This window comes from Podarcis erhardii (genome assembly GCF_964252035.2).
Source record: "Podarcis erhardii genome assembly, chromosome: 16".
Classification (NCBI taxonomy): Eukaryota; Metazoa; Chordata; class Lepidosauria; order Squamata; family Lacertidae; genus Podarcis; species Podarcis erhardii.
The window spans coordinates 35,178,322-35,206,219 of NC_138514.1; the positions used below are offsets into that span (position 1 = coordinate 35,178,322).

The following is a 27,898-nucleotide window of genomic DNA, read 5'->3' on the forward strand; positions in this document are numbered from 1 at the left end:
AAAACCGAGCAAAACTGGCCCGAGCACAGCCAGTTAGTGGCCAGGGCCTTCTCAGTGATGGCTCTGATCTGGTGGAATGCTCTGTCCCATGAGACTAGGGCCCTTCAGCATTTAACCTCCTTCCGTCAGGCCTGTAAGGCAGAGCTATTCCACCTGCCCTTTAATTTGAATTCAGCCTGATCTTTTATTTCCCTTCTCTTCCCTCCCCCTCCCCTTTTATGAAGATCACCCGCTCTGAGACCCCATAGCTAATTCTCCCCTGGCCTCCTTGCTGGCCCAAGTAGGACCAACTCAGCCAGCTAGCCCTGAGGATTATCCAATGCTTATTTCCCCTAAATTGATTTTTGAATTTTATTGTTATTCATGTTTTTATACTGTATTTTATGCTGCTTTTATAATTTAAATTTGTTGTTAGCCGCCCTGAGCCCTGTTTTTGAACCAGGAAGGGTGGGGTATAAATAAAAATTTATTATTATTATTATTGGAGCACCAAGGGTCTTTGGGGGAAAGGAAGGGAGTTTACGGCAGACGGGCTAGCAGCATGAACAGCCCGCAGCACTTTGTTACAGTTCCCACTTGATATTTAGCAATGTCTGTTGGGGCGGAACAGGCATGGGAAGCCCTTGTCCCTCTCCGGATGTTGCTGAACTGCAACTCCCAACACCTTTGCCGCAGCGGAGGAGAATTGTAGTTCAGCGCAGGCCGACGTTTCCCACACACCTGGCTCAGAACTTCTGCCGGTGTCATCGAAGAGGCACTTGACCTGGCACTCTATTAAAACAACTCAGAAAACTCGGTTTATTCATAAAAACCCTGAACCATACCAAAATGCAGAATTACTGGAAAAAAGGGGGCACAGAAAAGGTGCGTTTTCGGCTAGAGGTTGCCAAAGGAAACTTAACGAGCTCCGAGCTCGCGGCGCATAAAACCGGCAGGGTCCACATCTCAAGATAATAAAGTCTGTGGCATGAACCAAGTCCTTGAGCTCGCGCCTCGGGGTTCAACAACCGCAGGCTAGTTATTGAAATATTTAAAAAATGGGGTGTGGGGAGAGACTCCAAAAAGATTTGAGCTGCGAGGGGGAAAGTCTGGTCGAAAATAAACTTCCAGGAAAAGAAGAACTGAGTAACAGTTACCCATCGCTTGAACATCCTCATAAAAAAAAAACATCCTCATAGTGGCACTCAACTTTTCTTGAGTCGGCCAACTCTTCCCAGCGAAAGCAGAGCGGCTCAGGCCAGCTCAGGAAATATTCCCCCATCCTTCAGGCCAAGGGCGGCTGGCTAAGTGGCTCTCTTTTGTGCAACACAAACACACCCGGCTGAGCCCCAGGAAGGAAAGGGGTTCCTCCAGAATTGAAGAGAGTTCCCAGGTGTCTTCTGTCCTCGGTGGGGTCCGCCTGCCGCCCCTCAGCGCCTTACCCGTTCTGCAACAGAAGACGGATCAGGACGCCTGCAACCAAAACGGAGACGGCCAACGCCACAGCCAGCCCCCGGTGCAATAGGAGCTGCTTCCCGGACAAAACTTCCACGCGAGACGAAGTGAGCTCTTCCGGGGGAATCAGCTGGTCTTGGGGCGGGTGCTCCATCACGTGGTCCATGCCGCTGAGAGCGTCTCCGTTGGGGACCTCAGTTTCCATCGTAAGGTAGGCTGTGGGGTAGAAAACCTCGCCGTTAATTCAGGGGCGGGACCTTTTCGGTAATCTGGGAAGGGGGAATCGGTTGCGGGCCACGTGCTGGCGGTGGGCAAAGGCAGCAGTTGCAAAAAAGGAGACGGTTTCTCGCCCTTTTTCTCTCTCCATCACTGCTCTGGTTATCTCCGGCTTGGACTACTGCAATGCACTCTATGTGGGGCTACCTTTGAAGGTGACCTGGAAACTACAACTAATCCAGAATGCGGCAGCTAGACTGGTGACTGGGGGCGGCCGCCAAGACCACATAACACCGGTCCTGAAAGACCTGCACTGGCTCGCAGGACGTTTCTGAGCACAATTCAAAGTGTTGGTGCTGACCTTGAAAGCCCTAAACGGCCCAGTAGACCTGAAGGAGCATCTCCACTCCCATCGTTCAGCCCAAACACTGAGGTCCAGCTCCAAGGGCCTTCTGGCAGTTCCCTCCCTGCGAGAAGCAAAGTTACAGGAAACCAGGCAGAGGGCCTTCTCGGTGGTGGCGCCCACCATGTGGAATGCCCTCCCAGCAGATGTCAGGGAAATAAACAACTATCTTGCTTTAAGAAGACATCTGAGGGCAGCCCTATTTAGGGGTGGGGAGTGGGGAGCTGTGATCCACCCTTCGCAGCTTTTCCTCAAACCTCTTCCCTCTTCCCGTCTCCTGACACTGTTTTCCAAATCGGTTCCAAGCTCCTAGTCCTTAAGGTTTTCCAGCCTTTACGTGAGCAGCAAGTAAAACTGGAAAACTCCTCTGCCGAGGCTCTTTGCTCTAGTTATCTCCTGCTTGGACTACTGCAACACGCTCTACGTGGGGCTACCTTTGAAGGTGACTCGGAAACTGCAACTAACCCAGAATGCGGCAGCTAGACTGGTGACTGGGGGTGGCTGCCGAGACCACATAACACCGGTCCTGAAAGACCTGCATTGGCTCGCAGGACGTTTCTGAGCACAATTCAAAGTGTTGGTGCTGACCTTTAAATCCCTAAACGGCCCAGTAGACCTGAAGGAGCGTCTCCACCCCCATCGTTCAGCCTGAACACTGAGGTCCAGCTCCAAGGGCCTTCTGGCAGTTCCCTCCCCGAGAGAAGTGAGGTTACAGGGAACCAGGCAGAGGGCCTTCTCGGTGGTGGCGCCTGCCCTGTGGAACGCCCTCCCACCAGATGTCAAGGAAATAAACAACTATCTGACTTTTAGAAGACATCTGAAGGCAGCCCTGCTTAGGGAAGTTTTAAATGTTTGATCTTTTACTGTGTTTTTAATATCCTGCTGGAAGCCGCCCAGAGTGGCTGGGGAAACCCAGGCAGGTGGGTGGGGAATGAATGAATAAATACTATTATTATTATTATTATTTCTCAATCTTACTCACCCCTTTCATTGCTGTATGTCATTGTCTGGTTGGGCGCAGAGATGTGGGGAATGATCTGGGGATCCCCCAAGGGAAGAAGGCTCAGAGCCCAAAGAGGGAGAAGATTGGGAGGAGGAGGTATCCGAACAGGGCTTTGTGAGCAGGAAGAGGCCGTGGCAGAGAGCAGTCCAGAAACAGAGGGAGAAGCAGAGGGGGTCAAGAGGCAAAGTGGAGGCCAGGGTGAGCCATCTCTCGGCGATTCCTGAGCTGCGATTCCGGCATGGCCAGGGGGCTAGGCCGGATGACCCCCGGGGGCCCCATCCAACCCCACAATTCTAGGAACTTAACCCTTGGAAACCTGCCCCGGGCCACGTATCGCACAGGGAAGAGCAGTCATGGTGATCAAGCTGTCTTGCGAGGAACTGAGTTTTAAAAGCGAAACTTCAATAATAATATTTTTTATTTATACCCTGCCCTCCCCAGCCAAGGCCGGGCTCAGGGTGGATAATAAGCAATAATTAAAAACAAGTTGAATGATTACAACTTAAAAACAAGATTAAAATACAACATTAAAATATTGAAACATTAAAATATTAAAATACAGCCTCATCACAGGAGAAAGGAAAAAGAAAAAAGAAAGAGGGAGGGAATCAAACTGGCTCCAAGCCAAAGGCCAGGCGGAACAACTCTGTCTTACAGGCCCTGCAGAAAGAAATCAGATCCCGCAGGGCCCTGGTCTCATGAGGCAGAGTGTTCCACCAGGCCGGGGCCAGTGTTGAAAAGGCCCTGGCTCTGGCTGAGGCTCATTTGACTTCCTTAGGGCCCAGGACCTCTAGGGTGTTGCTATTTATGGACCTTGAGGCTCTCCGTGGGGCATACCGGGAGAGGTGGTCCCGTAGGTACGAGGGTCCTAGGCCGTGAAGGGCTTTAAAGGTCAAAAGCAGCACCTTAAATCTGACCCTGTACTCCACCGGGAGCCAGTGCAGCTGGAAAAGCACTGGGTGAATATTCTCCCATGGCAGAGACCCCGTGAGGAGCCTCGCTGCAGCATTCTGCACCCGCTGGAGTTTCTGGGACAGCTTCAAGGGCAGCCCCGCGTAGAGCGAATTACAGTAGTCAAGCCTGGAGATGCCCGTCGCATGGATCACTGTGGCCAGGTCAGGGCGGGAAAGGTAAGGGACCAACTGCTTGATGCGGCGAAGGTGGGAAAATGTCGCAGGCTCCGCTCTCCTCTGTGCCCCACCTGACGTTTATATAATCGGGGAAAAGCGGGAAAAGGAATCCCTCCCAGCCCCATTCATCTCCCCCCCCCCCCAAAAAAAAATATATATATCATACTCTCAACCCCATTCATTCCCACCCCCATTGAAAAATTACCTAAAGGCACCGGTTTATTAGCAGAAATGTCCTCAGAACTGCCGGTCTGTAGTCTGGCTGTCAGCCCTGCTCGGCTCTGAGCCTAGGAGATGAAAAATTTGGGATTTTTTTGGGGGGGGGGAGAGAGAGGAGAGATCTCAGGGTTAACATCCATAGCACACATTTCCCATGACATCCCAATCAAGGCTCATTAAGTCGCCCTTCGTTAGACGCCTGAATACTTTCACAACTGCACATCTCTCTGAAAAGTACAGTGGTACCTCAGGTTACATCCGCTTCAGGTTACATCCGCTTCAGGTTACAGACTCCACTAAGCCAGAAATAGTGCTTCAGGTTAAGAACTTTGCTTCAGGATGAGAACAGAACTCGTGCTCTGGCGGCGCGGCGGCAGCAGGAGGCCCCATTAGCTAAAGTGGTGCTTCAGGTTAAGAACAGTTTCAAGTTAAGAACGGACCTCCGGAATGAATTAAGTACTTAACCTGAGGTACCACTGTACTGGGCACCGTCCAGCTCTCATCTTACCTAGAGTAGACCCCTTGAAGTTAATGGGTTCGTCTAATTAGGGCCAGCTAATTTCAGTACGTCTCCTCCGAGGGCTGCCTCCCATGCTAGTCCCGCTGGGAATAATGGGCACGGCTAGTTTAGGGGTCTCAATTTCCAACTTCTGAGCAAAGCTCGCCGCAACCCGTTGCCTCTCAGTTGGAAGCCGGGAGCAGAATCCCAACGTTTTAATTTGGATCGTCAGGTTTCCTCGTTTTCAGAACGGCACTTTTTCCACCTCGACAACACACCTTTGCCTTAAAACCACAAACTGGGGTGTGAAATTTCTGAAGGAAAGCAGAGCCCAAGAAACACACAAAAACCTTTTGCGTCTCTTTCGGGGAACTGAGGAAGGAAGAGTTCCTGTGAGGCCGAGAGTTCAGCACCCGCCATGGCAGAAGAGGATATTTGTCTTTTATGTGTTTTGCATCAACCCAGCAGCAGCCAAACACTCTGGACAGCTCTCAGACCACATGTTCTTTTTAATATTTTGTTGGGAGCTGCACAGAGCGGCTGGGGGAACCCAGTTAGATGGACAGCATTTAAACAATTAAATTACTATTGATGATGCTATTGTTGTTACAGTCAAACCTCGGATCCCGAAAGCCTCCGTTTTGGAACATTTTGGCTCCCGAATGCCAAAAAACGGAAAGTAAATGCTCCGGTTTTCAAATGTTTTTCAGAAGCCAAACATCCAACAGGCTTCTGCTCGAAGCTCCTGCAGCCAATCAGAAGCCTCGCCTCAGTTGTCAAACGTTTTGGAAGCCGAACGTGCTTCCGGAACAGATTACGTTCAAAAACGTGCATTAATACCTTGGGTTCAGGTTGCGTTTTTTCGCATTACACACCCACCAAAACCCGGAAGTACCGGAACGGGTTACTTCGGGTTTTGGCGGTCGCACATGCGCAGAAGCACTAAATCACGCTTTGCACAGAAGTGCCGAATCGCAACCCGTGCATGCGCAGACACGCCACTGTGGGTTGCAAATGTGCATCGGATCACGTTCGCAACCCGAGCGTCCTCTGTATTATTATTCTGCTGCTCCGGACGATAGGACTCGAAGCAAGGGATTCAAGTTGCGAGAAAGCAGATTTTCTCTAAACATCAGGAATGATGATAAGAGTCATTCAACAGAGGAACGGACAACCTTGGAAGCTGTCAGACGATCTCCTCTGGCTTTTAAGCAGAGGTTGGGTGCCCAGCCGTCAAGGATTCTTCCCCCGCGTTTCTTTCCAAGGGGTTGAGCTAGAAGTCCTTTGGGGGTCCCTTTCCAGCTCTAGCGCTCTATGATTCCATGAGGTGCCTACTTTACCCTTGGGGGTGCTGGGACCCGCCCACTTAGGGAAACCAAAGGAACCGGTGCTCTCGAGCCTCACCTCTTCCGAGGCCTTTTTCCAGTCGGCTCGCAGGACGAGGACCAGGAAAGAGGCGGCTTGGAGGGAGATACAGACGATCAGCCCCGTCCACAGGCCTAAAGAGAGAGAGAAAGAGAACAAAATCCCTTAGATGAACCATCTAGTAATGGTAAAGGGACCCCTGACCATTAGGTCCAGTCGTGGCCGACTCTGGAGTTGCGGCGCTCATCTCGCTTTATTGGCCGAGAGAACCAGCGTACAGCTTCCGGGTCATGTGGCTAGCATGACTAAGCTGCTTCTGGCAAACCAGAGCAGCACATGGAAATGCCGTTTACCTTCCCGCCAGAGCAGTACCTATTTATCTACTTGCACATGACGTGCCTTCAAACTACTAGGTTGGCAGGAGCAGGGACTGAGCAACGGGAGCTCACCCCGTCGCGGGGATTCGAAACGCCGACCTTCTGATCGGCAAGTCCTAGGCTCTGTGGTTTAACCCACAGCGCCACCTGCGTCCCTGAACCGTCCAGTAGGGTTAGAGCATTTATTTATTCTGTGTACACGTCAGGCTTCCCAAACCCGGTGCACCCCAACAAAAGCAGAGTGGCAGATCAGGATCATGGACTTTGCAGAACTGGCAAAACTGACGGGAAGAATTCAGAACCAGCGAGACCAAGCATTCCAAAAGGACTGGAACAAATTTATATTATGTTTGAAAGACAATTGTAAGCAGTTAACATCATTATAGCAGGGCTATCTGAAGATTTGTAAGAGGAAATTGCTACATATTCAGGTTGAGTAAGTTAATATTTTAGGTACAGTGGTACCTCGAGTTACATACGCTTCAGGTTACAGACTCTGCTAACCCAGAAATAGTACCTTGGGTTAAGAACTTTGCTTCAGGATGAGAACAGAAATCGTGCAGCAGTGGGAGGCCCCATTAGCTAAAGTGGTGCTTCAGGTTAAGAACAGTTTCAGGTTAAGAATGGACCTCTGGAATGAATTAAGTACTTAACCCGAGGTACCACTATAATGATATAACAAGGATAGGAAACAAAGCGAAATGTAAAGATGCAAAGTTTAATTTTGTAAAATAGGTATCCCCTGTTGGTTATTTTGCAGATTAGTTGCGCTGCAAAAGGCATGCTGGGGAGACCACACATTCACGAAACGCAAAAGTAATTTTTGCTAGGCTTTAACAACAAAAACAAAAACCCCTTTTACACTAAATTACATTATATCAATAAGCATGACCCATCCACCATCCCATTCACCAGGGGACTGAGAGAGCTACATGCTGTTCTTTATATACAATACCTAATTGCTGACACAGCTTAATTAATACAACTTAACATCACCTGCTATACTGCTTCACAGCTGTAAAACTAGGTCATGTTATTTGCTCTGGCCTTTAAAGAGACACACATCTTGTGAAACAATGATGAACCTTAATATTTAAAGAAACCATTCAACACATTGAATGTAAAAGTTTGTTTTATTTACCGTAATTTTGTTATGTTTGTGAAAATCAATAAAAATTATTTAAAAAAAATATAAAGAAACCATTCAACATCCCTAACCTGCAGCCCTCCAGATGTTTTTGGCCTACAACTCCCATGATCCCTAGCTAACAGGACCAGTGGTCAGGGATGATGGGAATTGTAGTCCAAAACATCTGGAGGGCCGAAGGTTGGGGGTGCCTGTTGTAAACCACCAGACGGGAGGAAGTCGTCAGGCTCAGTTGAGCCAAAGAGATAAAATAAGAGGATCTGATGTTACATAACCTGATTACCATATTTTTCCTTCTATAACACGCAGATTTTTTCTTCTAAAAGGAAGGGGAAATGTCTGTGCGTGTTATTGAGCGAATGTGTGGTCCCTGGAGCCAAATGGTGCGAGGGGAGGCACAAAAAAGCAGGCAAAAATCAAATTGCGCGTCTTGGAGAAGGGAACCCTGAAAAGAGGAAGCGGCTGCTTTCCTGCATTCTGCCTCAGGGTCTTACTGCCCACCCACCTCTGTTTCCTTGCTGTGTTTGCTCAAACGGAACAAAGAGCAGGGAAAGCCCCTCCCCTCCAGGCAAGCAGAGGGGATAACATGCAGGAGGGAGAGAGAGAGAGAGCGCGCGCGAGCTGGCTGGCTTTTGCCTTCCTTTCCTCCCTCCCAGTTATACCCCACTCCTGCATTCTTAGCCAGCTGCTTCTCTGCACACCCCTCTCGTGCTCCTTGTCCGTTCTGTGTTTTTCCTTCCCTCGCCACTTAAAATGTGGTTACAAAGCATGGATCCACATGGATCCTCAGGATCTTTGCATTGGGTCACCCCAAATTCACCATCAGATCACATAGCATGTCCATGGCTACAGCCTGCCCCCCCAAAATCACGCACCCACTGTTGCCTGGGGCTGCAATGGTGCAAAAACGTGGTTACAAAGCATGGATGCACAGGAATTCTCAGGATTTTTGCATTGGGTCATCCCAAATTCACCATCAGATCACATGTCTGTGGCCACAGCATGAAGCACAAAAATGATACAGCCACTGTTTCATTCGGAATGTTTTTTCCCTTGTTTTCCTCCTCTAAAAATGATGTGCGTGTTATGGTCAGGTGCGTGTTATAGAGCGAAAAATACGGTATATGTAAAGCCAATAAAAATCATTTAAAAAACAAACAAACCTGGTGCACTTCACCCCAGGTGTTTTTGGAACTACAACAAATGTTAAATCAGCAGTTCCCAAAGTGAGTGGTGCTCTGCCAGTCAGAGCAGGTAGTATTGGGTTGTCCAACTTGACTTGGCATAAGGCAGCATCCTAATACACAGACACTGTGATCCACGCGACGGTCACCTCCAGACTGGATTATTGTAACTCGCTCTACGTGGGGCTGCCCTTGAGACTGACCCAGAAACACCAGCGGGTGCAGAATGCTGCAGCGAGACTCCTAACGGGGTCCTCGCTGCGAGATCACATTCACCCGGTGCTATACCAGCTGCACTGGCTCCCAGTCGAGTATAGGATCAGGTTTAAGGTGCTGGTTTTAACCTTTAAAGCCCTATACGGCCTAGGACCCTCGTACCTAAGGGGACCGCCTCTCCTGGTATGTCCCACAGAGAAACTTACGGTCTTCAAATAACATATTGGAGGTCCCGGGCCACAGGGAGGTTAGGTTGGCCTCAACCAGAGCCAGGGCCTTTTCGGCTATGGCCCCTATCTGGTGGAAGGCTCTGTCACAAGAGACTAGGGCCCTGCGGGACTTGACATCTTTCCGCAGGGCCTGCAAGATGGAGCTGTTCCACCAGGCCTTTGGCCAAGGCACAGCCTGACCCCCTCCTTTGGCAATCTTCAGAGAACTCTAGCCCAATGGTTGCCATTAATCTGATTTGAACTGATTTTATAATGAACTGATTTTAGAATGTTGTATTATTTTACTGTTGTTAGCCGCTCTGAGCCCGGCTTTGGCTGGGGAGGGCGAGATATAAATAAAATTTTATTATTTATTATTATAATAAATACAAAGGTGTGAGGGAATCTTTGGCCTGCCTAATGCTGCTGAACTACAGCTCCCATCATCTCTGGTCATTAGGCATGCTTGCTAGGGCTGATGGGAGTTGTAGTTCAGCACCATCTGGAGGAGCCACAGGTTCTCCCCACCTGGACTGGCTCAATCTTGGAGACAGCTGAGTGAAGGGACCTAGTGGCAGATCCCAAACGAAGGCCTTGCTCTCCCCCCCCCCCCATTTGTTGAAAGCATTTATATCCTGCTCTTCGATCAGCACGGCTCCTGGAGTGAGTAATAGTCCCTGCCCTCAGGCTTAGAATAAAAAAAAAAGGCACAACACAAAAGGAAAACAGGATGAGGAGGGAAGAGGTGAACAAGCACACACAATCCTTGATGTCTCTTAGAAAAAAATGACCAGCAGGTATTAATTTTTTTTAAAAAAATTCTTTTTTTTTTAGCTGACAACATCAGCTGGCATTGGCCTGCTGAGACACGTACCTATCACTCCAAGCTTGTACCTAAACATAAGTGTGATGCCAATGGGGAGCCCAATGGTGTAATAGCCGATGGCATTGGCGATGGCCCCAATCTTCTGCTTTCCAGCTCCTCTCAGTATTCCGCCGCAGGTGGCCTGGAGAGGGGATGAGAAGGAGAGGGGGCTAAAATTATACCAGTTCAGCAACAGTGTCAGCGTGGGAGAGCGTCAAGACCCTGGCCTACCTCAAAGGGTTGGGGGTTTTTCTTAAAAATAAATAAATATTAAAGTTTGAAAAAAATACAGAGATTAATATCCAATATCTTTTTATCAAAGTTAAAAAAAAACTACAGTGGTGCCTCGCAAGACGAAATTAATCCGTTCCGTGAGGCTCTTCATATAGCGGTTTTTTCATCTTGCGAAGCAAGCCCATTGACAGCTTAGCGGATTAGCGCTATTAGCGGTTTAGCGGCTTCTAGCGGATTAGCTGATAAGCGGCTTAACGGCTTAGGAAAAGGGGGGAAAAAGGGGAAAAAACCCGCAGGAACTCGCAAGACATTTCGTCTTGCGAAGCAAGCCCATAGGGAAATTCGTTTTGCGAAGCGCCTCCAAAACGGAAAACCCTTTCGTCTAGTGGGTTTTCCGTCTTGCGAGGCGTTCGTCTTGCGGGGCACCACTGTAATCCAAATAAAACACAAACCAAAATGAAGAAAGGAGAAGGGGGAAAAGAAAGAACGAACTTCCGATTCTTCATCTGTCAGCTATATATAGAAAATTATTTAAAACATCCACTCCAAGATAAGACTCAATGGTTCTATAAACCAATGTTTAATTCTAACTCAGATATCAACAGTTCCATTTTCTTTTTCACATATAGTCTATAAGGGGTTTCCAATCTTTCGTAAATATTGAAAAATGTTTTTCTCTGATTAAACACGCCAACTTTGCCACCTCAGCTAAGTCCAATAATTTTAACAGGAAAGCTCCTTATATTAGGCAAGCTGAATCCATTTGAACAACTCCTCTCCCTTTACATTCCATCCGAAAATTATTTGTGATAAATTTTTGCTTGCTGGGGCCGGGGCAGTGTTGGGAGAATACCCAAAGGACAATAAAAAAACTAGATCTTCAAACCCTGGAAAGCTTTATTTGGCAGCTGAGATTGTCTGGGCAAATGTCTTCAAAAATATGTTTACGAACATGAGGTCTAGAAGCTTGCTAAGTTTTAAACGTGAGAACAGGAAAAGGAAGAACCACATTCTGTGCTTGTGCTGCCCCCTAGTGGAACTACTAGTGGAACTACGGGGTTTGCAGCCACACAGAGCCCTGGGTACCAATTCATGCTGTACTGAACTCACCGCTATTGCATCCAGCAGATGGAAAGGGGCGAAAATCATCATCACTTTGGCAACCAGGGCGATGATCTCTCTGTCGGGGAGCAAAGACAAGACTGAGAACGGGCAGGGAAAGAAGGTGAGCTTTTTTTTTTTTTGGTAGAGGTTTTTTTTTTAAAAAAAGCATTGTTTCATTTTATAACATATATAAAACAGAGATAACAATAACAGAAAAAATTTAAAAGATGAAAAACAAAGCTACAAAATAGGCATGTAGGATGAGCCCAGTTTAAAACGGGTTAAAATAACCAAGTCCCAGTAAAGAATATCAGCATTATCAGATCATCAAATATAGTTTCGCATTTGCCAGGCTTACAAAAGGGTTGCTTTGAAAAAGATGTCTCTGTTGTAATAAAAGAATGCCAAATCAAATAAATATGGGTTTGGAGGTTCTAGTCCCTGTCAAAATCTCAAATTTTGTGTAATTTTCTCCACCATAATTATGTATTATTGGTTGCTGTTTTGTCCTTCTTTTAATGCATTTTGTGTTTAAACTTCTTCTTTGGCGACCACTTGTAGCTGAGTAAGATTGTCTTCCTTAAACGTGGTCTTAACAGTGAGTCTGTAAGTGACTGTGGAGGCCAATTCTGGATCCACACGTCCTTCCGCAGTGGGGACATGGGTTTCCAGGCAGGAGTTGTGGATTTGCCAAGCGTGCCTTCCTCTTAGCACGTTTCTCCCTTGCGTCCTGAGTTCCAGTGTCTTCAAAGCCCATGATACCTTTGGTAAAGGCTGTTCTCCAACTGGAGCATTCGCAGGCCAGTGTTTCCCAATTGTTGGTGTTTATACTACATTCTTTTGAATGATCCATTTTTAAGTTGAGGATCTCTGAGCAGTTCGTCTATTTGCCCAGATCAATGCTGAAAGAATTTCCTGCTCCGGGTTTGAATGACCTACCTGTCGCTGGTAAAGACGTAGGCTACCACGTCCTTCACGGCTGCCAGGAGGCCAGCAAACACCATAGCAAACACACCTGGGACAGGAGAGAGAGATCAGATCAGAAGCGTTTTTAAATTATTATTATTAATAATAATAATAATAATAATAATTAATTTATTTATTATTTGTGCCCCGCCCATCTGGCTGGGTTTCCCCAGCCACTCTGGGCGGCTTCCAACAAAGACCAAAAATACACTCAAATGTCACACATTAACAAATGCAACACTATTTAAAGAGCTCCTCTGGCAATGGTCTGAATGTGCCTCAGAGGTAGCAAATCTCTCATGCCGGGGTGGGGGGACCTCAGGTCTGAATGCGGCCCTCCGTGGCTCTCTGTCCGGCCCTTGGGACACTCCAGGCCCCGCCTCCGCAAGCCCCGCCCCTTTTCCCAAGATGGTTCTGCAGGACGGCCAATAGGAATGGGTGCGTAGAAACCCCTTGCACCTGTTCTTTCACCCTCTCTCTCTTGATCTCTTTGTCTCTGGCCCTTCCCATCACTATCACACGGCCCCCAGAAGGTCGCTTGTGAGAATAAGAGAATATGCTTGTGAGAATAGAGGGTTCTCTGCCCCTGAGCTTAGGGGACGCTGCCCCTTTAAGGATGAGCCCTTCCTGGGAAAGAGAGCTCCGCCCACTGCCAGAGGGACTGGGACAGCCTTAAAGAGACATACACACCCGTGCAGAGGAGCCCCGTGATGCAGGACAGTTTGGCTTGCTGGACGTCACCAGCCCCCAGGGCGTTCCCCACTCGGACGCTGGAGGCAACGCTCATGCCTTGCGGTAGCTGGTGGGGGGACAGGAGAGGGGATTAACCAAGGGAGCAAAATATTCTGCAGTCAAAGGGAGCGAGGAGCGAAAGCAACAGCCCCTTTAAGGCTAAAAAAAAGGACAGTGGATGCACATTCGCAACCTGCAGCAGTGCGTCTGTGCGGGTTGCGATTTGGCGCTTCTGCCGAAACCCGGGAGTAACCCGTTGCGGTACTTCCGGATTTCGGCGGGTCCGTAATCTGGAAAAACGCACCCTGAAGCGGCGTGACCTGAGGTGTGACTGTATTTGGAGAGTTTCTTTTTTGAAATTGTGTGTTGGGGGGGGGGGGAGGGAGAAGATGGCCGCAACAGTGCAATTCTAGGGATGTTTACTCCAAAGTGTGTGGTGATGCCTATTCAGTAAGCACGTTTATTTTGTTTCGTAAAATTTATATACCGCTGAATTTTAAAATGGAACACAAAACCACACACACACACCGCAAGGCGGTTTACAAAAATATCAAAGCAATGAAATTTTCAGCAACCGATCCCTCCTCCCAGTTAAAAACAGCTATTTAAAAGCTTCAAAAATAACTAAAATCAACAAAAAACTTTTTTTAAAAAAACAACCAGATTAAAACACAGGTCAATATTCTACAGGACTGGACAGGCTTGCCTAAAATAACGTTTGGAGGAGGCACCAAAATGTGTACAGTGAAAGAACTGTCCGATGTCTATAGGCAGGGAGTTCCCAAGGGTAGGTGATGCCACACTAAAAGAACAATCTCTTAAAAGTTTGAAATGAGTGTAGCTGTGCCAGTTCTACAGATCGAAGGGCATATAGGGAGTAAAGCATTCCCACAAGTAAACTAGTCCCAAGCTGTTAAGGGTTTTATATACCAACAGTATTTGTTTTAATTTTAATTACGTATTTTGTGCTTTTTACCGTATTTTTCGCTCTATAGGACAAACTTTTTCCCCTCCAAAAATTAAGGGGAAATGTGTGTGCGTCCTATGGAGCAAATGCAGGCTCCCTGGCTTCAGCAATAGCAACGCAAAGCCTCCGAAGCTTGTGCTCCGGAGGCTTCGCTTTCGCTGAAGCCAGGAGAGTCTGGTCTTTGAGGCTGGTGGTGGGGGAAAGCAGCGCTTCCCCCCACCGCCAGCCCCACAGGCTCGGGGGGTAGCGGGAAGGTCGAAAAGCCCGCAGGAGCTGTGCGCTCTTTAAAGGGTGCGCAGCTCCTGTGGGCTTTTGCAGGAGATGGGGGAATTCCCCCACCTCCCGCAAAAGCACGAAAAGCCGTGCACTCTTTAAAGGCTGCGCGGCTTCTGCGGGCTTTTCTACGAGGTGGGGGAATTCCCCCACCTCCTGGTAAAGCCAGCAGGAGCTGCACAGCCTTTAAAGAGTGCGCCGCTCTTGGGGGCTTTTCCCCAAGGAGGGAGAAGGGACTGACTGGCCAAGAGCTGGGGGGGGGGGAGAATCGTATTTTTTTCATTGATTTCCCTCTCTGAAAACTAGGTGCACCCTATGGTCAGATGCGCCCTATAGAGCGAAAAATACGGTATATTGTAATTTTATTTTGTGAACCATCCTGGGATCTATGGGTATCAGGCGGTATACAAATTTAATTAACAACAGCAACAACTTGAATTTGGCCTGGCGATGAATCAGTGCAGATCTCTGATTGGGATGATTCATGCCAAAAAAAAGGGCTGCAAAATAGTGTTGCAAAGTATAAAAGTCCAAGTTGTGCAAACCACTAAGGTATAACAAATACCTGCAATGAGAATTCAAAATAAACAGGTGTCACTGGAACAATAGCAGCAATTTTTATAAAAACGGGAGACTCGAGTGAAGAGATAATGGCACGGCGAGTTCTAGCCAAAAATGGCTCACTCAGTACAAGGAAATTCAATTCCTCACCAGATATGCGACCGTAGCCAGTTCGTAGATGATGGACTGAGCACCCAATTCGACCACGCTGATCATGCCTTGGGGAGGAAAGAGGAAGAAAAGGAGACACAGAGGAATTATGGAGGAGAACTGAAAGCAGGTGAGTCATCAGAGGCCAAAAATAAGGAGATGGGAGATGCTGGTCTTTAGACTTAATGGCAGACATGTGAATGGGTAGGAGGTTCTGGCCTGGTCCAATTGGACACAGTTCACTCTCTGCACCAGCAAGAATGAATGAATGAATGAATGAATCTTTATTTGCGTCAGCCATCGGCCATAGCAGGAAATCAACAATACGGTATACAAAGCACAGAAATAAAAAGTTAATTATATAAAATACATTTTTGGGTTTTGAATCAATAGTCAAATAGCGGATCTTATTCTGACTGCCCCAGCTAAAAACCTTGCAACCTTTGCTGTCACCTGCTCATCTTGATCTGCCAAAAGAAAGGACACTGGGGCAGTGGTTGGGCAACCCGGAATGGACAGTAAAAAAGGGGTGATAATCTCCTTCCTCAAGTCTATAAGGAGTGCAAGCCAGAAGGGCATGCGCCACCGATTTGGTACTGCCATCTCCACAGGGACATAAGCGTTTTTCATGTCGAATCTATTGGCATCGTCCCTCGAGTCCAGCCGAGGGCAGCACATTCAATCTTGCAAGAGTAAAAGCGCATCTATATTTTAGAATTGCTAGGTTATGCAGATTGGGTGCTAGAGAGTCGAAATGGGAAGGTGGAAAATAGTCACACCATGGGCAAAAGTTCCTTATTGCGGCCAAGTTGTTCTGATACTCGGTATCATTTAAAGGTAAAGGTAAAGGGACCCCTGAGCATTAGGTCCAATTGTTACCGACTCTGGGGTTGCGGCGCTCATCTTGCTTTATTGGCCGAGGGAGCCAGCGTACAGCTTGTGGGTCATGTGGTCAGCATGACTGAGCCGCTTCTGGTGAACCAGAGCAGCGCATGGAAACGCCATTTACCTTCCCGCCGGAGCAGTACCTATTTATCTACTAGCACTTTGACATGCTTTCGAACTGCTAGGTTAGCAGGAGCAGGGACCAAGTAACGGGAGCTCACCCCATTGCGGGGAATCAAACCACGAACCTTCTGATCTGCAAGCCCTAGGCTCTGTGGTTTGACCTACAGCGCCACCCGCGTCCCTCTTCAGTATCATTTAGGCGCTGACAAATTAGACTGCTTTCTTTACTAAAACCCAAAGCGAGTAGCTGTTGTGGTGATAAACCACAAGAGTGAAGCTTTGGATAGACAATTTTAGACTTGTGACACTCTTGTAGCGCTAGGAATATTATACCAGGGGGATCTGAGTTTAGGAGACGCCAATAGTTAAAGTGTCCTGTGCCAGATCCGTAATTCTACAGAGGGAAGATTAGCCTCTGGGAGCAATGATGCGTTTGGGGCACCAGCAAGAAGAAGAAGAAGAAGAGTTTGGATTTGATATCCCGCTTTATCACTGCCCGAAGGAGTCTCAAAGCGGCTAACATTCTCCTTTCCCTTCCTCCCCCACAACAAACACTCTGTGAGGTGAGTGGGGCTGAGAGACTTTAGAGAAGTGTGACTAGCCCAAAGTCACCCAGCAGCTGCATGTGGAGGAGCGGGGAATCGAACCCGGTTCACCAGATTACGAGTCTACTGCTCTTAACCACTACACCACACTGGTTCTCAGCAAGACTTGAGGGAACAGGGAGCCCGATCTGTGCTACTCTGCAGTGCCGCTGTTGGTCATGGCGAGAAAGGGGTACTGCGGTTTGTTGACTTGGCATGGTACGAAGCAGGGGAATGGAGACGCAGGACAGGGAAGCAGACAGAGACACGGCCTTAACCTCACCTGCCAGGAAGCTGCCGATCTCAAATGTCCACCACTCAATGCAGATCATCAGCATGCTGGGGAGAGCCAGGCGGACGAAGGAGCCCCACTCCTGCAAGCAGTCCAGCGTCCAGCCTGCAAGAACCAGCAGAAAGAGGCTTCCAGATTCCAGAAGCTTTGATTGGCCGCGCGTCACGTGACCCACCCTGACCTATCACTGCAAAGGGGCTCCCTTAAAAGGCTTTTCCCCCACCACTGTCGCCCGCAAACTGCACAGGGCATTGCCAGAGGGGTTTCGCTCTCCCCTCCTTCCACGCTGCCTTCTCGAAGGCAACAATTAAAAAATAATCCCCAGGTTTAACGCCTTGCAGAGAGCCCAGGGGTGGGTGTCACAGTTATAGTGCTGGACTAGGGACCTCGGAGGCCACCGTTCAAAACCCCACTCAGCCACCGGGTGATCCTTGGGCTGGCCGCTGTTTCTTAGCCTAGCCTACCTCACAGGGTTGTTGAGAGGAAATAAAACGGGGGGGGGGGAGAGACAGAATGGCCTTCTTTGAGCTCCTTGGAGGAATGGTGGTATATAAATTTTAATAAAAAGCAAATAATAATAATAATAATAATAATACCACCTCCCCAGGTCTCCTTGTGTATCTTCTTCCACCACACATACAGGAAGAGGAGGAGGGCCTGCAAATTCTGAGACAGCGTGTTGGCCCACGCAGAGCCCCTGTGAAAGAGCGAGGGAAAATTGAAGCAAGTTAGGAGGAAGGAATAATTGAGAGACCGTCAGGTTCGGTTGTGGTCCTAGTAACACGTTGCCATGTAGTTTTATGAGTGGGTGGCAGGGCTGGCAGCAGATTTCTTTGCAATCATGAGAACTAGAAACTTAACTTTCATTTTTTAAAAAAATTGGGGAGGAGATAGTAGTAGTAGTAACAACAACAACAACAACAACAACAACAACAACAACAACAACAACAACAACAATTTTTATTTATACCCCGCCCCTCTCTGGCCAAAACCAGGCTCAGAGCGGCTAACATCAAATATGTAACATATTACCATAAAATCAAGCAATCAGTTAAAATGCAACCTAAAATCAAATCGGATTCAAAGTGAAATCCAATCAGACGGCAACCTGCAAATTAGGGATGGGGACCTTAAATGCACACAGACATGTGCGCCCGGGTCGTAATGCAGCAGATAAAACACTCCCACTGCCCCCGGTTGCCTAGCACTGAAATAAGCCAGCGTGTCACAGAATCACAGAATTGTAGAGTGGGAAGGCACCCCGAAGGACATCTAGTCCAGTCCCGTCCACACCAAAATGGCTCACAGAGTGGATATCAAAGAGGGAGGGCATCAACAGCCCGTTGCTTCCCCTGTTGCAGCGGCAAGGGTGGGAAATGCCCATTTTGGGGGTCGCAGCCCCATGATATCTTGTAGGTGGCGGGGTCACCACGAGCAAAACTTTCCCCAGTGATCTTACAGGTCTACGCAGGGGCAAACCGGATCCCAAGCTGTCCAGGAATTTCTGTGTTAGCAACAAGACCCGAACCCTGAACCCCGAACTTACACCACTCCCAGCCCAAAGGAGTAAAGGAAGATGGTGTTCATGATCACATTCAGGATATTGGCCACGACGCCCGTGATCACCTGGGGCAGGAGGATAGCCTGGGATCGGGGGGGGGGGGGAGAAAAAGGGGAAATTAAGCACACGACCCCAGCCAGCCAGCCAGCCTGTTCCCACACCCAGGTAAGGCTCAAAGTTTACATCTCCCCACCTCCCTCAACCTCCAAACCCCGGAGGAATTGCCCTCAGGCATGGATCCCTTTGGGGAAAGGTTGACAAAAGATTTGGAAAGTCTCTCCAGCATCTCTCTCTGCCTCCGCCCCGCCCCCCCAGCAGTCTTTTAACGGTTCAAAATGTGCTTGACTGTGTTAGGCTGCTAAGAAGAAATCAAACGAGAAGCTGCCCCACCCCACTCCAAAAACACGTTTCATCATCATCATCATCATCATCATCATCATAAATTTTACTTATACCCCGCCCTCCCCAGCCATGATCGGGTTTAGGGCGGCTAACACCAGGTATAAAACAATCGGTTAAAATACAACTTAAAAACAAGATTAAAATACAACATTAAAATGCAGCCTCGTTTCAGTAGAAACTCGGATCAAAAACTTTTTTGGGATGAAAACGTCAAATCTTCACCAAGGCCAACTACCCAGACTGTCCAAAATGCCAAAGGAAATGTTTGCACAACCCCCTTGGTGCAGCAATGACCCCCCCCCAAGCTCCCCCTAAGCAGGTGAATGGGTCCATACCTGGCTTTGCAAATAGCGGGTTTGTAGCTGATAGATGAAAGCTGCCTGGACAGGGTGGGGGGAAATAAACCACAGAACCGTGTTAGATTACATTTCTTTTGGCGGTGGCTTGACATGAGCAACTAGGCCCGAAAAATCCTTTGCCCTTGCCCCAGATGATTCCCAGCATTCACAGTTAATTCCCAGTTTGGACTGGGATGCCACAGAGCATGTCGTCGGATTAGCGGGTTGTGAGATTGTCAGAAGAGCCCAGGGGGACCTCTCTCGCCTCCTAGGAGGCCAAACAAATACCCCAGTGGGAAGCCCCTAATCAGGATTCGAACTCTCCACCCTCTTGCAATTGCCGGCAGCTGCCTCCAACCTCAGAGACGGATCATAGCCATTGTGGCTAGTGCCCATCGACAGCATTGTCCTCCCTGGATTTGCCTGCTTCCAAATAGCCATGACAGGGACGCTGGTGGCGCTGTGGGTTAAACCACAAAGCCTAGGGCTTGCCGATCAGAAGGTCAGCGGTTCGAATCCCCGTGACGGGGTGAGCTTCCGTTCCTCAGTCCCTGCTCCTGCCAACTTAGCAGTTCAAAAGCACGTCAAAGTGCAAGTAGATAAATAGGTACCACTCCGGCGGGAAGGTAAACGGCGTTTCCATGCGCTGCTCTGGTTCGCCAGAAGCGGCTTAGTCCTGCTGGCCACATGACCTGGAAGCTGTACATTGGCTCCCTCAGCCAGTAAAGCGAGATGAGCGCCAGAACCCCAGAGTCGGCCATGACTGGACCCAATGGTCAGGGGTCCCTTTACCTTTACCTTTCAATAGCCATGACCCGCAAACCTCAAAATCCTGCCGTGTATTTTGACTTGCTTTCGGAAGCTGCCCAGAACTACCGGTATATGGGAAAACGTCGGGGTGTGAATCTGTTTCTAAATGAAGGACTAACATCCGAGCCCCATCTCTGAGACACAGTTCCCCAAAGCGAATTTAAGGCGCTTCTGAAATTGCAATTGTTTTAATGGCAAGTGAAAACGAGAACAAGGAATCTGGGTGAGGGGTGCAGAGAGCAGAGAGGAAAGAAGGGGAGGGTTTTTTATTTTAAAAACAACAACACTTACTGGGAGTGCTGGAATAAATATCATCACGTAAACCTGAGTCAACCTGAAAGACATCAACAGAAATTTTATTCTTCTTCCCAGGCACAGCGGATAGGAACTTAACGGGTTCATTGGCTGCAACGGAAGCTCGCAGGTCTAGGAGAATCCAAAGCAAGGATTCAACCCTGCAGATAGTCCTCCAGAGGTAGACTCCCAGATTTGGAGGCTCCAGTTCATGCCATTATTCATCCATCTATCATTCCGTTTATAGTTCACCTCCAATGAGCTTGAAGTGGGTGCATGGTTCTTCTCCCCCCCCCTTTAGCCTCACAACAGCCCTGCAGGTTAGGTTTATAGCAGGCTTCTTCAATCTCGGCCCTCCAGATGTTTTTGGCCTACAACTCCCATGATCCCTAGCTAGCAGGACCAGCGGTCAGGGATGATGGGAATTGTAGTCTCAAAACAGCTGGAGGGCCGAGGCTGAGGAAGCCTGGTTTATAGCTAAAGCAAACCAATCTTCTAACTTTCAACATGTTGAAATATACATTTTTTAAAAAAACCAGAAGCATTTTTACTTGGTATTATAGGTCAGGACATTAATAGGCAAGATGTTAAATTGTTTTTATATGCAACAACTGCGGCAAGAGTATTGTTAGCCCAGAAATGGAAACAAGAAGAAATTCGGACGAAAGAAGAATGGCAGACAAAATTAATGGACTACGCAGAAGTGGACAAAATGACAGGAAGGATTCAAAACCTGCGGGGCCAGAGATTTACAGAAGATCGGAAGAAGTGTATGAATTATTTGAAGAGCAACTGTAATCAACAAATTACGCTAGTAGGACTACAGGAAGTTTTGTAAGGAGAAATATATGAAGTGTTACAAAGTAGAAAAAGGTAGAGATATTGGCTATGAGTTTGAAATGTAATAAGGAAGATAAGAAATGCAAACTAAGAGATTAGATTGGAAAATTTTCAGACAGGCTTGATGGAAGTCAAAAATTTGAATAAGATGTAAAAGTATGTTTAATTACTGTTGAAAATGATATGTTACAAAAAATATAATAAAAAAACAAAAAAAAACCCCAAACCAATCTTCTTCTTCTTTTTTTTTTTTTGCAACCAGGAGAGGAGAAGTTCTAAAAATGTTTGGTTTTTTTAATCAGGTGTTTCTGCACACCTGAAGGAAGGTTTGAGGTCTTGAAGATGTCTCTTGAGAAATAGAGAGAGGGGGAGAGGGAGTTCTCAAAGCCCAGGAAGGGGAGCAGAGATTTAAGCCCCGAACGTGAGAACAGAAGGGAGTGATAGTAGGAAGTGCAGGAAGTGTCCTGCAAACTGAATTACTCAAAAGCACAAACCGACTACAAACCAGGGATCAGCTCTTTTTAAGTTCCTAGTCCTTAAGGACACAAAGACCAAACTTGTGCAGAAGTGCCTGATTTTTTAAAAAACAAAAGATTCTGGGAAAGGTGAGTTTCTCAGATTGATGGGAGGCTGACACTTTGCCCAGCTTCCTTCCAGATTCTCAGGGCAGCTACAAGAGGTTAAATCAAGTTCCTTAACAGTACCGGTGTGAGCATCCTTGCTCAAAAGTAGGTTGCTCTGAGTAGGAATAGCGCTCTAGCAAGTGTTAAGGATTTCAGCCCTTGGGCCTTGCACAGTGGCACAGTTTTGCTTCAGAACCTGTGCTTAATAATAATAATAATAATAATAATAATAATAATAATAATAATTTATTACTTATACCCCCCCCATCTGGCCGGGTCTCCCCAGCCACTCTGGGCAGCTCCCAACAGAACATAAAAAACACGAAAAAACATCAAACATTAAAAGCTTCCCTAAACAGGGCTGCCTTCACATGTCTTCACATGTCAGGTAGTTGTTTATTTCCTTCACATCTGGTGGGAGGGCGTTCCACAGGGCGGGCACCACCACCGAGAAGGCCCTCTGCCTGGTTCCCTGTAACCTCACTTCTTGCAGGGAGGGAACCGCCAGAAGGCCGTCGGTGCTGGACCTCAGTGTCTGGGCAGAACAATGGGGGTGGAGACGCTCCTTCAGGTATACTGGACCGAGGCGTTTAGGGCTTTTAAAGTCAGCACCAACACTTTGAATTGTGCTGGGAAACGTTCTGGGAGCCAATGTAGGACTTTCAAAACCGGTGTTATGTGGTCTCGGCGGCCGCTCCCAGTCACCAGTCTAGCTGCCGCATTCTGGGTTAGTTGCAGTTTCCGAGTCACTTTCAAAGGTAGCCCCACGTAGAGCGTGTTGCAGTAGTCCAAGCGGGAGATAACTAGAGCAAAGAGCCTCAGCAGAGGAGTTTTCCAGTTTTACTTGCCGCTCACGTAAAGGCTGGAAAACCTTAAGGACTAGGAGCTTGGAACCGATTTGGAAAACAGTGTCAGGAGACGGGAAGAGGGAAGAGGTTTGAGGAAAAGCTGCGAAGGGTGGATCACAGTTCCCCACTCCCCACCCCCTCCTGAGATGTTTGCTGTAAAGGTGTGTGTGTGCATTTGCATGCAAGGAGCGAAAGCAACTAACCTGGAGACTTCTGGGTCCTGCCTGCAGAGAAGCAAGATCTGCTCCGTGTTGACAAAGAAGGCCCAGCAGGGGAAGCAGAAGAGGAGCAGGATAAGGATTCCCCGTTGCAGGATGGTCCCCACACGCTTCACGTTCTTGCTCCCGTACGTCTGATTTTTTAAAAAAGCAGGAAAGCAAAAATTAATTCAGCCACTGCTCCTTGCACTGCTGCAAAGCTTTGCCCAATTTTGGCTGTTATTCACTCAGGGGAAGGGGAGAAACTTGGGGATTAGGATGAAACCCTCCAGGCATCTCTGATAAGAGGCGAGGTGGCCTCCTCGGGGACGTATTGCACCCCTCTCCGGGTGTGCCATGCGGCATAGTGGTTAGAGCCCTTGCTTTGGAAGCAGAAGCTGCCAGGTTCAATAATAATACAGTGGTACCTCGGGTTACATACACTTCAGGTTACATACGCTTCAGGTTACAGACTCCGCTAACCCAGAAATATTACCTCGGGTTAAGAACTTTGCTTCAGGATGAGAATAGAAATCGTGCAGCGGGAGCGGGAGACCCCATTAGCTAAAGTGGTGCTTCAGTTAAGAACAGTTTCAGGTTAAGAACGGACCTCCGGAACGAATTAAGTTCTTAACCCGAGGTACCACTGTAATTTTATTGTTTGTGTCCCAGCCACTCTGGGAAGCTTCCAACAAAATATAAAAACACAGGAAGACATACACCCAATGTTTAAAACTTCCCCGTACGGGGAAATATAATCCTTGGCATCTTGAGGGTTTTTTAAAGGATCAGCTAGCCAGGTGATGGGGGAAAGAGCCTGGGGAGCTGCTGCCAACCAGAGCAGGGAATACTGGGCTAGGTGGGTAGAAGAAGTCAGATGTGATGTGGTACTGAGGAGCTCCCTATGCGATGTTCGGAGATACCTGAGACATGAGAGTGTCACACACAGATGCCAATCCGGTGCCCACGGAAATGCCAATCACATTGATGACCTGGGAGGCAGGAGTGATGAGAGAAAGGGAGGGTGTCACGGTCAGTGGAAGAACAACTGCTTGGCACGCAAAAAGTCCCAGGTTCGGACCCCAGCGGCATCTCCAGCTACAGCTGGGAACGCCCCCTGCCCGAAACTCTGGAGAGCTGCTGCCAGCCAGTGCAGACAACACTAGATAGGCCATTGCCCCAGCTCAGGATATATGACAGCTTCCTGGGTTCCTAACGAAATCAGCTCCCGTTGTTCAGAACCACGAGGAGCTGCCACTTGACTCTTAAGGGAAAGATCAGAGTTCCAGGTTCCGCATGTCCGCCATTTCTAGGTAGGGCTGAAACCCCGGCAAGCCGCTGCTGCCAGTCAGTGCAGGCAGTGCTGAGGCAGACGCCCCCTTGGCCCGACTCGGCGTCAGCAGCTTCCTGCGTTCCTCGTGAAATCAGAACCATGAGGACTGGGATCTTGGCTCTGCTTTTAGCGAGAGGGGCTGCACTTGCCCCAGCTCTCAGGGAGCGGGGCAGCACAGGGGACTGGCTGAGCGCAAGGCAGCTCCTTACGTACCGATACAGCGAGGGTGACGGCATCCAGCTCGACTTTGCCCAGGTGGCCGCAGAAGATGGAGCTCACCACGCTGATCAGGAAGCCCAGAAGCTGCGCCACAAACTAAGGAGGAAGGGTAAGGCGTGAGCGCATCCTATCTCTGCGACCCCAAGCACACAATTAAACTGCGGAACTCACTCCTGCAGGAGGCGTTGGCGGCCGTGGTGTAGCATGGGGCGGCTGCCCGGGACAGAAAATTCTTCTTCTTTTTTGACATAATTTTTATTAAATGTTCTGTTTTACAATTTTAAATATTCATTTAAACAACCTTAAAATATCAGTCGCTTCCCTTCTTCCCGTTCGTTTCGCATAACGTAAACCCCTGCGTATTTTATATTCTCAGAGGCGCAAAATTTCAGAAGGCAAAGAAGAAGTGGTAATAATGAATAAAAACACAGCTCAACCTCCCCCTTGTTGCATGAATCTGTGCCACGGGACCCCTAGGGTCATCCAGGCCAACCTGCTACAACGTGCTAACCACCTGTAATTTTAATAATAATAATAATAATAATAATAATAATAATAATAATAATTTTTATTTATACCCTGCCCACTCCAGCCCAGACCATGCTTAGGGCGGCTAACACCCAATATAAAACAAACTGATTGAAATACAACTTAAAAACAAGATTAAAATACAACATTAAAACACAACATTAAAACATTAAAATACAGCCTCAATACTCCAAGCCTCAATACTCCAATACTCTCGCTCAGAAATTCTCCCAATGTTCACGTGAGTGGGTTAAGGAGTTGATTTGGGCGGTGGCTGGTTGCCAGGGTGCCCTCTGCAGGCTTTGGAAAAACTCCCACATGGGTAGATCACTGAGCTGTGGCCTCTTCGTCCCAGCCTATTAGCAGACTGTGCCAATGCTATCTGCCTTGCCCCGGGCACTGGCAACCCACGCTGCGTCACTGAGTGGCAGCCACTAACTTAGACGTCTGTAAAAGAGGCTTAGCCAAGTTTGCGGAGGATAAGCCTCTCTTTTGCCACTAGCCATGGTGGTTCTCTGCTTCTGTGGTTGGAGGCAGCAGTGCTTTAAAATATGTACAAGATGGCCGACAATAACATCTCTCCGACCCACACGAGGTAATTAAGAGGCTGCTATGGGAAGTATGTAGCCTTCCCGACCCCCCAAGGAGATGGGGGGGACTGCCTTGTCAGCGGTGTCCATAATGCACCCTCAGAATCGAAAGAAGGGGGTGCCCGGTGACTTGGCACAAGCCCTCAGTGAAGTTGGCTCTTCCTGACGCTTTCTCCAATCGTGCTCTGGTTCGCTTCAGCTCGAAAATATAATTGGAGATATATAATTGGAAAGAAGCTGAAGCACATACATCAAGCGAAGTTCGGGAGTTAAGACTGTTGATTAATGCATCTCTGTGACCGGAGCGACGGGCGGGACAAATAAATCAAGTGATGAACCACCATTAAGAGACTGGTATGTTTGGAATGAAATGGAAGGGGGGTGGAGGAAAAAACTTTTCTTTTCTTTGCCTTATGTGAGTATTAATAACCCTCCACCCTAGAAAGATGAATCGTTGCTTATTATTAATCACAAGCAGGAACTCAAGAACTGTGCGGAGTGAATTATGGATCAAAGAGAGGATTGGTAAATATTAGAGAACGGAGAAAAATTTTATGACGCAGTTTTAAATGGCGTCTTGCTAAGACAGGCTTGTCTAAGAAAGACGGGGGGAGGAGGACCAGGATCATCGGAATGTGAATGATGAATGGAATGTGATCTAAGCCTGGCAGAGCCCTCGGATATACTTGGCAAGCCGGGGAAAATTAATGGACAGACCGAGGATAAATTCTTTACGGAGGTGTGGAATAGTGTCTGTCCCTATGTGATATGATTCTTGGAGAGTGTAAAACCCACACAGAGGATGTTTGTTTCCAACCCGCTTGTGAAGATTATCAGAGATCGCAAAGAAAGGAATATACGATAACAACAAGAAGATGAAGAAAGTAATAAAGAGACTATCTGGACAGAACTGGATAGAACTGTCTAATTAAAGCAGCAATATAAGTGATGTCTGGACCCCTGTTCGGAGCTTGGAGTATGGGCACCCCCAACAAAATTTAAAAATCTGGCTGTATAATTTGGAACTAATGTGATTTGGAAATGATGTGATTTGTTTGGCCTGTTAATAAAAATTATATTTAAGCCACAGGCTCTTGCACCCGTGTCCTGCTCAAGGGCTTCCTATTGGGGACATCTGCTGGAAAGCACTATGAGAACAGGCCGCCTCTGAGACTGAGGAGCTTTCTACCATGTGTGGTGAATATGTAGGAAAATACAGGTATTCTGGGAGAGTATCCATGCAGAACTGCAAAAAATGCTAAAGATCTCTTTCAATAAAAAACCAGAGGCCTACCTCCTGGGAATAATAGATTTGGATATTCCACAAAAGAGGAAGGGTATCTTTTTATATGCGACAGCGGCAGCAAGAGTTTCGATCGCAGCAAAATGGAAGAGTAATGAAATTCCCTCTATACAAGATTGGATCCAAAAGCTGACAGAATATGCCGAATTAGATGGTCTATCAGAAAAAATAAAGAATAAATCAAAACAGGAATTTGTTTGAAAATGGGAGGTTTTCAAAGAATATCTGAAAAATAAATATAGTAGTTTAAATTCTGTTGCAGCATTCGAGGAACTTCAGTAATAGTTGCAAGGTAGATATAAGAAATTAGATTTATTTAAGTTTAATTATGATGAAAGTGTGTATTGGCAATAAGTAATATGAAATTGAAATATGGAATAGACGGGAGGTTGGGTCTTTAGTGTTAAGACCAATATATGTTTTATTGTTTGCTAAGAAAATTATGTGTCTATGGCTATTCTTGTGTGTGATTTGGTATTTGTGTTTTTTCCCCTTTTTTCTTGTTGTATCAATAAAAATCTTTTTTTTAAAAAAGTGAGAGGACAGGCCGCCTCCCCGAACGTAAGGTCTCGGCGCACGGAACAACCCCGGGTGTTTTGTCATGCAGAAGCTAGCTTTCTACCTGCAGGGAGCCTGCAATGTTCCTCCAAAAAATGGTTCAAAAAATTTCCACTCCCCCCTCGCGGCTCGCAGAACCCCTCCCGTGTATCTTGGCCCTGTGGAGTTTGAACTGGCTTTCGGTTCCAGGAACCAGGGCCCGATCCAAAGCGGTGTTTTCTTGTACTTAGGGAACAGCACCAAGAGAAGCTGAACAGGTCCCAACAAGCACAGCTTATGCGAAGCTCGGCACTACCCCAGGGCAGCAATCTTTCGC

The 27,898-nt window shown here is 47.7% G+C and overlaps 1 protein-coding gene across 4 annotated transcripts in view; it reads right to left on the minus strand.

Moving 5' to 3' along the window:
* Positions 1–772: 772 nt before the first annotated feature.
* LOC309331718 (multidrug and toxin extrusion protein 2-like) overlaps positions 773–27,898 on the minus strand; it is a 32,802-nt gene continuing 5,676 nt past the window's right edge. For 2 of the 4 annotated variants that reach the window (XM_081844157.1, XM_081844160.1), the window contains exons 2-17: positions 24,598–24,699; positions 23,975–24,043; positions 23,058–23,206; positions 20,541–20,583; positions 19,437–19,481; positions 18,685–18,782; positions 17,738–17,835; positions 17,130–17,243; positions 15,255–15,322; positions 13,262–13,370; positions 12,545–12,620; positions 11,612–11,681; positions 10,277–10,409; positions 6,309–6,403; positions 4,392–4,473; positions 773–1,650 (exon numbers count right to left, since the gene is read on the minus strand). In XM_081844157.1, coding sequence (XP_081700283.1) covers positions 1,418–1,650; positions 4,392–4,473; positions 6,309–6,403; positions 10,277–10,409; positions 11,612–11,681; positions 12,545–12,620; positions 13,262–13,370; positions 15,255–15,322; positions 17,130–17,243; positions 17,738–17,835; positions 18,685–18,782; positions 19,437–19,481; positions 20,541–20,583; positions 23,058–23,206; positions 23,975–24,043; positions 24,598–24,699 — 1,584 coding nt within the window. In that variant the 3' untranslated portion in view covers positions 773–1,417. Of the gene's footprint in view, positions 1,651–4,391; positions 4,474–6,308; positions 6,404–10,276; positions 10,410–11,611; positions 11,682–12,544; positions 12,621–13,261; positions 13,371–15,254; positions 15,323–17,129; positions 17,244–17,737; positions 17,836–18,684; positions 18,783–19,436; positions 19,482–20,540; positions 20,584–23,057; positions 23,207–23,974; positions 24,044–24,597; positions 24,700–25,309; positions 25,636–27,646; positions 27,888–27,898 lie in introns of those variants that run through there. The other 2 variants (XM_081844159.1, XM_081844158.1) reach the window with 2 other exon arrangements.